At 37.0% G+C, this 10,295-nt stretch overlaps 1 protein-coding gene across 1 annotated transcript in view; it reads left to right on the plus strand.

Annotated features, from left to right (window-relative positions):
- LECT2 (leukocyte cell derived chemotaxin 2) overlaps positions 1 to 3,414 on the plus strand; it is a 7,297-nt gene extending 3,883 nt beyond the window's left edge. The window contains exon 4 of the mRNA XM_015563368.1: positions 2,985 to 3,414. Coding sequence (XP_015418854.1) covers positions 2,985 to 3,151 — 167 coding nt within the window. The 3' untranslated portion in view covers positions 3,152 to 3,414. The remainder of the gene's footprint in view (positions 1 to 2,984) is intronic.
- Positions 3,415 to 10,295: the final 6,881 nt, after the last annotated feature.

The following is a 10,295-nucleotide window of genomic DNA, read 5'->3' on the forward strand; positions in this document are numbered from 1 at the left end:
TGAGTTTCTTTGGGGAAGGTCTCTGTCACACAGCCAACAATTTATACTGTAAACCTTACTTCTAACCATTCCCAAAGGGACCTGTGGCCATTTAGCAGAATGTACATTGGGGAAGAAGAAATAATTAGGCTTTTCAGAGATTATTGGACTCTTACTTAAAATTGATACTAATTCTTTAGAGACTCAAAAGGCCACTGTGGTTCATCAGTCAGACTAGGGGCTTGTAAGGTCAGATAATCAATGTACTTTTCACTAGGGTCCATTTTATAATGGGCCCAGTGCATCCACAAATCCACCCTGGGGTAATTTCCCCAGTTACATAATTAGAATTAATATACTCAGCAACTGGCAGGATGCTGTGGTAGAGGAAGTGCTGGGTCACTTGGTATATGTGTATCTTCAGCTTTCGTAGATACTGGCACAGTTTCCCAAAGTAGTACCAACTTGCACTCCAAACAAGGGTATATGAAAGTTCAAGTGGCTTCACATACAATACTTGGTGTTATTTATCTACCTTTCTCATTTCAGCCATCCCGACGAGTATGTAGTGATATCTTATTTAGCTTTAATTTGCATTTTCCTAATGGCTAATAAAATTGAGCATTTTTCATATTTATTGATAACATCAATATTGCCTTTTGTGAAGTGCCTATTCAAGTATTTTTCCCTGTCTTTCTTAATTGTCTTTTCCTTATTGGTCTGTAGGAGTTTTTTGTATATTCTGGATACAAGTCCTTTGCCAGATATATGTATTGCAAATATCCTCTCCCACTTTATGGGTTGTTTTTCACTTTCTTATTGCTTCTTTCAATAAATAAAAATTCATGTTTTTAATGCAGCCCAATTTAGTATTATTTTCCTTTATTGTTAACATTTTTTACCTATTTAAGATACATTTTCCTACCCTGAAATCATTAAGATAGTCTCCCTATGTTTTCATCTATAAACTTCATATTTCATATTTAGGTTTATAATTCATCTGGGACTGTGTAAGGAATGAGTTAGGGATCAAGATTTTTCTCCATATTGATATCTAATTAACTCAGCCATTAGTTTGATATGATCATTTTTTTCCCCCTACTACACTTCAAGATCTTTTGTCATAAATCAGGGTCAGTTTCTGTGGGTCTTTCTATTGTATTTCATCAGTCATTTGTCAATCTTCCACAAATAATACACTGAATTAACTGCTATAGCTTTAAAATACATAATGATATCTCATAGCATAAATCTTCCAACTCTGTTCTTCTTTCAGGCTGTCTTGGCAATTCTTGGTAATTTGCATTTCCAAATTGTAAAATCAGTTTGTCAATTTCCACTAAAAGCCTCTGGGACTTTGATTGGATTTTCACTGATTATATAGGTTATATTGAGAAGAACTTCTATCTTGAAAGTGATTAATCCTCCAATCAAGGAACATGTTATATCCTCCATGTATTTAGGTCTTCTTGCATTGCGGTATTAGCAGTTGTTGTATGGGTTCTCAGTGTGGAGGTCTTGCACATCTATATAATAAAAGCCTAAGCAACCATTACAGTGGAACAACCAGAATGACCAGCCGCTATGATGTGCACTGACCACCAGGGGGCAGGTGCTCAACGCAGGAGCTGCCCCTGGTGGTCAGTGCGCTACCACAGGGGGAGTGCCATTCAGCCAGGACTGCGAGGGGCACAGGCCGGGCTGAGGGACCTCCCCCCCCCCCGTGCACGAATTTTGTGCACCAGACCTCCAGTATCCATATATACATAAGACACACCTTATTGATTTTGTCTAGATCTTCTATGGCAGTACTATCCAAAAGGAATATAATAAAAAACACCTAAGTAAAATTTAAATTTAAATTTTCTAGGAGTCACATAAAGTAAAAATTAAGAGGTGAAATTAATTTAATAATATACTCTATTTAACCCAGTATCTCCAGAATACTTTTATTTCAAAATGCAATTAATATAAATATTATTAATATTTTACCTTTTGGGGGGTACCAGCTTCAAAATCCAGTATGTACCTTGTACTTAGAGCACAACTAATTCAGATTAACTGCATTTCAAATGCTAACTACCCACATGTGGCTAGTGGCTATCATGTTGTATGGCATAATTCTATAGCCTTACTGATGTTTTCTGTCCACTTGACTTGTTTTTAATGATATAAATGTGTTGAAGTCTTCTATTACTAGTGGGTTTCCATTTATTCCTCCTTGCATTTCCTGAAGTCTGTTTTATACAGATGGTTTCTGTGTTATTTAGCACACGGACAGTTGTCACTATTGCGTCATCATTGGATTTAGCATTATAAATTGTCCCCCTTTGTCTTGTTTCAATGCTTTTGGCCTGAATTCCACTCTCATAACATGATCATAACCCTTGCTTTTCTTTTTGCTTCCATTTACTTGGCAAATATCTGTCCATTCCTTAACTTTTAGCCTTTTACAATTATTGTTTTTCTATACAGCAAAGAGTAGGGTTTTCCTCTCCAAGTCAATAGAAAATTATGTTTAATAGATGAGTTAACATTTATAGATATAACATTGTCATACTACATTATAATTATGGTATTATATTAACTCAATTTCTCTATATGGTGAGTCTTTAAATTTTTTTCTTTTGGTATTTAGAAAGATTTGTATTCTTGTGCCAGTTCTTTCCATTTTTCCTTGTCTTTAAAGTCTAATAGTTTAGTTAGAATATGCCTTAGAGTTAACATTATTCCAGGTCAATATTCTCAGTTATCTAGTGTTTTTCTGCTATTGTTTAATGCTTTTATTACATTGTCATTTCAATTTATTCTTTCTTGGACATCTTGCAATTTTTGTCTTTATTTCTGATATGATTTTGTCATTTCCTTCTACTCCCCCATTGAGTTCAATCAACTCTCTTTTCTTTTTATGTTTTGTGTGTGTGGGTTATTTCTGTTATTTTTTAAAATTTCTGATTCTAGGCTATTAAAACCCAGATAATGAATAATTTTACTTCTTCTTTTAGGTTTCTGTATTAAAATGTTCTACATTAAGCCAATTAAATATAAAGGTTCTATCAAGAAAGGAGAAAAACTGGGAACTCTGTTGCCCTTGCAGAAAGTTTATCCTGGCATACAATCCCACATACACATTGAAAACTGTGACCTGAGTGACCCCACCGTGTACCTATAAGCGGAAGGCAGATGACCAGATCATCAAGATAGAGAGCCATCTTCCTAGAACCTGAACGCACATCCTGCTTTCCAAGAAAATTGATGTTCAAATAGAAACATGTTAAGTGCAAGGAAGAACACAGTATTTTGATTTCAACTCACTGCCAATTTCATGGTTTTTTTATGTCAACTAATTTCTCATGGCTCTCTGAACTTTTGGTAACCTATATCTGGGGTGGTGGCTTTTCCTTAATATTTCTTAGTCCTAAATACATAGAGTAAATAAACATGTAAATTCAAGTTACTCCAGACTGCATTTTTAATGATTCTAAAACTAGACTTTTGCTTAGGAAAAAACACACCTTAATCTGTATTTATGGTAAAAGAATAGAGGTTTGTACAATGCTGGACACCATACATACTGAATAGGTATTAACTGAATAAATTGGAGGCTTCTTTTGAGTTAAGGTTGTGGAGAATTTCAGCAATATCCTTAGGTTTGTCAAATTGGTTAGAGTGTGAGCTGCTTGCATGAATAGAACAGAATTCACTGGTCTTTATATTCCCACATGCCCACATTCTATATAAGTGGTAGATCTTCTAAGTTAATGAATAATGGCAGCCTAAGAAAATATGTAATATTCTAGATTTCAGTATGATTGCATAAAAAGGCATACTTGCAAGAGAAAGAGTTCTATCCTAACCTGAAGTATCTCAGGAAACCAAGACAGTCAGCCTCATGTAGCCATATGCGCCTGATAGCTACTTATTTCTACACATCATTGTATACTAAATTCTTATTTCTTGGTTATATTGGCAACAGGTGCCAACGTGAAATAACCATACAAATGTTCAAAGGACCAGAAATAATTATGGCTCCCTAGAGTTTAGTCTGTCAGTAAGAAATAAATAAATTGAATTCATCATTTTGAAAATATCCTTCGTGAATTTTTGCTTAAATCCCTTTGGAGTGTAGAAAACTCCAGTAGAATGACTTCATTCTTCATCAAGTGTTAATGATGGTTCTCAGATAGGTTAGAGTCTACACAAGAGATCATCTGCCTTCCGCTTAGTGTAGATATGTTAGAGGAAAATGAAATTAATTGAACTTACTTTACTACTGGTGAGAAGTGGCTGCAGTTGTATACTAGGACATAGGTATAAGAATGTTCATGATATCACTATTTGTCAGAGCAAAACCTGGAACAACTCAAGTGCCCATCAACAGTGAGATGGACAAATAAATTGTGGTTATAGAATGGAATATTACATAGCACTCAAAATAAATAATCCTCAGCTAACGACAAAATGGATGAATCACAGCAATATTCAGTAAAATCTCGATATAAAGGGTCATTTCGGGCGAAGGGGTGTCCATTATATAATAAAGTAGGTTTGCTGAATGCATATGTCAAAAAGTTGACAAATTAGTTAGTTTATTTTTCTTCTTCTTCTTCTTTTTTTAAAAAAATATATTTTACTGATTTTCCACAGAGAGGAAAGGAGGATAGTCAGAAACATCGATGAGAGAGAAACATCAATCAGCTGCCTCCTGCACACTCCCTGTTGGGTATGTGCCCGCAACCAAGGTACATGCCCTTGACCGGAATCGAATCCGGGGCCCTTGAGTCTGCAGGCCGATGCTCTATCCACTGAGCCAAACTGGTCAGGGCTACCTGTCTTTCTTATGTAGACAAATTTGTGTAATTAAAATTAACTATGCATTTAAAGTTTAATTCCACAGAAAAGTTTTCTGTATGTAGTATAGTAATTTTAAATTTATGCTGAGTAGGTCTAGTAAATGCATGCATTCACCAGTCAGCACTAGTAAACAAATGCACACAGCTGGGCATGGCTTAGCACGTCGGAACATCAGCTGGCACACGTTAAAACTGCTGTATAAAGTTACGCCATGCTACAACAGAACTAATTACCACCCATGACGATTACGTGCTAATCGTTCAATGAACATTGTTTTTGAGCTGTGACTGTTGGATTTAAATATATAGACTATCGCTGTAGATATGCAATATTTATTTATGTTGGCAAAATTTCTAGTGTTTTTTTCCAAGATATGGCCTATTTGTTAAAATTTGTTAAAGATAACAGTGAATCAATAACAAAAACCAACCTGTTAATTTAATTGTAAGCAAATCTTGGTTAAAAGCATTTTAAAATTAACAGGGTGTTAATTTTCATATATGACATATGAGTCAGAAATTTTGTTCATTAAATCTGAAGTTTGTTAAACTGAGGTCCGCAAAATCGAGGGTTTACTGTAATACCAAGGTAAAAAAAAAAACAAAAAACAGTCCAAAAGATCAAATATAGCATGAATACTCTTTTTATAAAGTCACAACAGTTAAAGCTACAACATAATTTTTAGGAACACGTAATTATGTGATAAATATACATATAAAAAGAAATCAAACAAATAATGAACACTGGTTACCTAAGGACTTGATAGGACAGAAAAACTCTGGCAAATTTAAGTTACTATCAATGCTGTAGTTTTATAGCTGGGAGGTGATTTCATGAGTATTTATTATTATGAATTATATGTTATAGATATACTAGGACTTGCAGAGGGGTGGCCAGGAAAAAGTGTTAATGATGGTTCTCAGATAGGTTAGAGTCTACACAAGGCATACCCAATTAGATACTATTCTCTACTGTGTTATACAAGGCTAGCAAATTAAGAATTTAATTTAAAAAATGAAAACTATAACCAGCACTGCTTGGTTTGATAACCTACCTAATTTATCTCTATAGTGCCAAATAACTTTAGATTGTCTCTAAAAATTACATTTATTTTCAAAGGACAAAAGCTATGTTTCCATTGAGAACATAAAACAAGAACATAGCACAGACTTTAAAGGCAATTTTTAAAGAGTTCTAAAATGTTTAAATAACGAAATATATAGCCTTCTAAATACTTAACCTTATGAAAATGGTTTTTTTAAAATCCAGACTCGTTACCTGGATGGAGAGCTTCCACAAGATAGAGCAAGAACTGTGCCTTCTGCCTAGCATTCCACAAGCACGCTCACATCTGTGAACGGAAATGCAGACTTTAGACTAAGAGCTAGAATACAGCGCCCTCTGGTGTATTATATCAGAATTTTGTTTTCTTTTTTAATTTCTGTTTCAGGTTTGAGTGTCAAAATGTTCAGTGTAAAGTATTATAAAGGTTCAAATGACAGAGAAGTAAGAGTACTAAGTAACTTACTTTTCCTTAGTGAAAGAGATAGTACTTAAAAATTGTGGTGTCAGGTATTAAGTTCATTGACAATAAATGATGTGAACAAAATCAATTTTTATTTTGAAAATGTTTTTAAGTTTTCTGCAGAAAGGTAATTTAATGGAAATATAAGATAAATGTTCAATTTAAAGGGCCAGGCCTACAGAGGGAAGAATTCTTATATCCTGTGACACTTGTCACATTTAGTAGCATATCAAGAGCAATACATATAATTTTAAAATCTGCCCCAAATTCTAGTATTTAGCATAATACAAATGAGCCCATGAAGGTTTTTAAGGAAGGAAAAACAAAAATTTGAGAATCTTATTTTTATGTCTTTTCAGTGCAATCTACATTTACATTTCGCCTATAAAATTATTCTCTTTTCCAGAACCCTTTAGCAAACTCAAAAACACCAGTTTAACATGAAAAAGTTGCTTACACAACTAAGATACTTTTAAAAGCCTAAAGCCCAAAATCCATCTAATATCAAACTCTTTCATTTATCTAGAATCCGCTAATCTTAGGCAAACAGTACTTTTCATGGACTTCCACAGTAAATGGAGACATTTTCATTAAATGAAGCATCAAGAATACTCCATATTTCCTTGTCTTGTTTTTGGTTGTCCTAAAAATGTTTGCTCTTCAACCCAATAAGACCAACCAGGGTCATTTAATTGAGCTGATGAGTTTTACTCTGAGTTTTGCTCTAAGAGTCATTATAGTACTCAGTTCTCTAGATTCAACTACTGGGCCACTGAAGATCATATTTACTGCAGCAATTTTACACTCAATGTAAAAGAGGGCACTTGTATTCATTATCTCTCTATGATGGTGAACTATGGGGTGAACTATCATCAGGGGTGAGCTAAGCTCTCCCTCGACCTCCCTTTTCCTCTAGTCCTTCTCTGTTTGCTTCATTATCCTCTAGTGCAAACACCACTGGCACTCTATCACCTTACCATTCAGGCATATATATATTTTATATATTCTTTTATTGATTACCAGAGAGAGAAGAAGGGAGGGAGAGAGAAGAGAGAAGAGAGAGAGAGAGAGAGAGAGAGAGAGAGAGAGAGAGAGAGAGAGAGAGAGAGAGAGAGAGAGAGAGAGAGAAAGGGAGAGAAGAGAGGAGAGAACCCCATCAATTGGCTGCCTTCTGAATTTCTGCATGCCCTCTACTGGAGATCGAGTCCACAACCTGAGATTGTGCCCTGACCGGGAATCAAAACAGCAGTCTCTCGATTCCTGGGTCGACACTCAACTGCTGAGCCACACCAGCCAGGCCAGGGATATATATTTTTTAATACCAGATTTATGTCTTCAGTATGTCCACAATTACAATGATCTCCAACCAGTTTGACCCCTCCCTCTCAGGCCATTTCCTTTATGTTTGTTTGTCCTGCTATTCTAATCAGACTTAAATTTCCCTATTATTTGCTGCTTCTGCACTCTAAAAGAGTGCAGAAATCTTAAGCTATAGCTAATATAATTCTGCAATAATAATGTCTTTAGGAAACTGGTTTTATTTTTCAACCAGTAATATCAGCTCTAATAGCATTTATTTAGTGTGCACTAATATACAATACACTGTTTTGAGAAATTTGAACTCAAAAGTAAATGAAATGAGATGACAGTTCTTACAGAACTCAGTGACAATGAATGTGGTACAGTGGTTAGAATGTATGCATAAGCAGCCTCTAAATAAAGGAATATAAAATGTGCTATTTTCACATTGTATTCTGATCTCCTAATAGGTGAGAACATTTTTAAATGTTTTCCTGATAACAAAAGATTGTTGCAGAGTAGCTGGAAGCTCCATCCACTTGCTCCCAACCTTAGAGCAGATTGCAGCTGAACTGCAGAGAAATCAGTTCAAAAATCAGTTAAAGAGTCGCTGATCTAAAATATTGAGAGCAGAGAACACAGAGCAAAGACAGGAGGAGATGCAGAGAGGGTGAGCCCTTGTGCAAGTCCTCGATATTCCCACAGAGTACAGTTCCACTGGGGGAAGGGAGAGCAGCTCAGGGCAGGGACATTCAAGGGGCAAGACCGGAGGAAGACCCAGTCTCTGGAGGCCCCGCCCACTGGACTACTTGGGGCCTCTGCCCTGCAGAGCTTCAGACAAATTGCTGAGAGACAGGCAGGGACAGTGACTTGGCTTGACCAGAGAAACTCCCAGGAGGTCTGGGGCCAGCACATCAAGTGGCCAGCTTCCGACAACGTCAGAGCCAAATCCAGCAAGGTCCACAATCCGCAGACACAAAGCGTGAACCCACATCGTATAACAGGTGGCACGACATGATCGGGGTTGAGCCTCACAGTCAGCTAGCCCAAGGGCTGAGCCCACCCACAAACAGCAATCAAGACCTAATTACAACAGGAGGGCCCACATTACCCACACAAGAGGCATTCCGAGAGCACCCAGCTCAGAAGATCAAGGAGACTATACCACTAGGTCTCACAAGACATTACAGAAGGCCACCCCATCAGGACTGGGAGTCGTAGTAGTTCCATCCAATACACAGAAATGAACACAAAGAAACAGCAAAAATGGGGAAACAAACAGGCCCCAAATGAAAGAACAGGAGGACTCTTCAGAAAAGGAGCTAAATAAAATGAAGGCAAAACAATGTCTCAGAAACAGACTACATACAAAGTAATGGTTTAAGAATACTCAACAGCATGAAATAGGACATAGAAATCATGAAAAAAGAAAAAAAAACCCCAACCAGAAATGAAAAACAACGTATCTGAAATAAAGAATACACTGGAAGGACTAAACACTGAGCCAAACCGGTTAGGGCACTCAATTTTATTCTTGCTCATCTTATCCCTTTAAGTAAAAACACTTATTGAAACAATAGCATCGATCAGCTGCTTCCTGCCTAACCCCCACTAGGGATCGAGCCCACCAACCAGGCGTGTGCCCTGACCAGGAATCAAACCAGCAACCTCTTGGTGCCCAGGTCAACACTCAACTGCTGAGCCACACCAGCCAGGCCAGGGATATATATTTTTTAATACCAGATTTATGTCTTCAGTATGTCCACAATTACAATGATCTCCAACCAGTTTGACCCCTCCCTCTCAGGCCATTTCCTTTATGTTTGTTTGTCCTGCTATTCTAATCAGACTTAAATTTCCCTATTATTTGCTGCTTCTGCACTCTAAAAGAGTGCAGAAATCTTAAGCTATAGCTAATATAATTCTGCAATAATAATGTCTTTAGGAAACTGGTTTTATTTTTCAACCAGTAATATCAGCTCTAATAGCATTTATTTAGTGTGCACTAATATACAATACACTGTTTTGAGAAATTTGAACTCAAAAGTAAATGAAATGAGATGACAGTTCTTACAGAACTCAGTGACAATGAATGTGGTACAGTGGTTAGAATGTATGCATAAGCAGCCTCTAAATAAAGGAATATAAAATGTGGTATTTTCACATTGTAGTCTGATCTACTAATAGGTGAGAACATTTTTAAATGTTTTCCTGATAACAAAAGATTGTTGCAGAGTAGCTGGAAGCTCCATCCACTTGCTCCCAACCTTAGAGCAGATTGCAGCTGAACTGCAGAGAAATCAGTTCAAAAATCAGTTAAAGAGTCGCTGATCTAAAATATTGAGAGCAGAGAACACAGAGGAAAGACAGGAGGAGATGCAGAGAGGGTGAGCCCTTGTGCAAGTCCTCGATATTCCCACAGAGTACAGTTCCACTGGGGGAAGGGAGAGCAGCTCAGGGCAGGGACATTCAAGGGGCAAGACCGGAGGAAGACTCAGTCTCTGGAGGCCCCGCCCACTGGACTACTTGGGGCCTCTGCCCTGCAGAGCTTCAGACAAATTGCTGAGAGACAGGCAGGGACAGTGACTTGGCTTGACCAGAGAAACTCCCAGGAGGTCTGGGGCCAGCACATCAAGTG

This window comes from Myotis davidii, unplaced genomic scaffold, assembly GCF_000327345.1.
Source record: "Myotis davidii unplaced genomic scaffold, ASM32734v1 scaffold471, whole genome shotgun sequence".
In the NCBI taxonomy this organism is placed as follows: Eukaryota; Metazoa; Chordata; class Mammalia; order Chiroptera; family Vespertilionidae; genus Myotis; species Myotis davidii.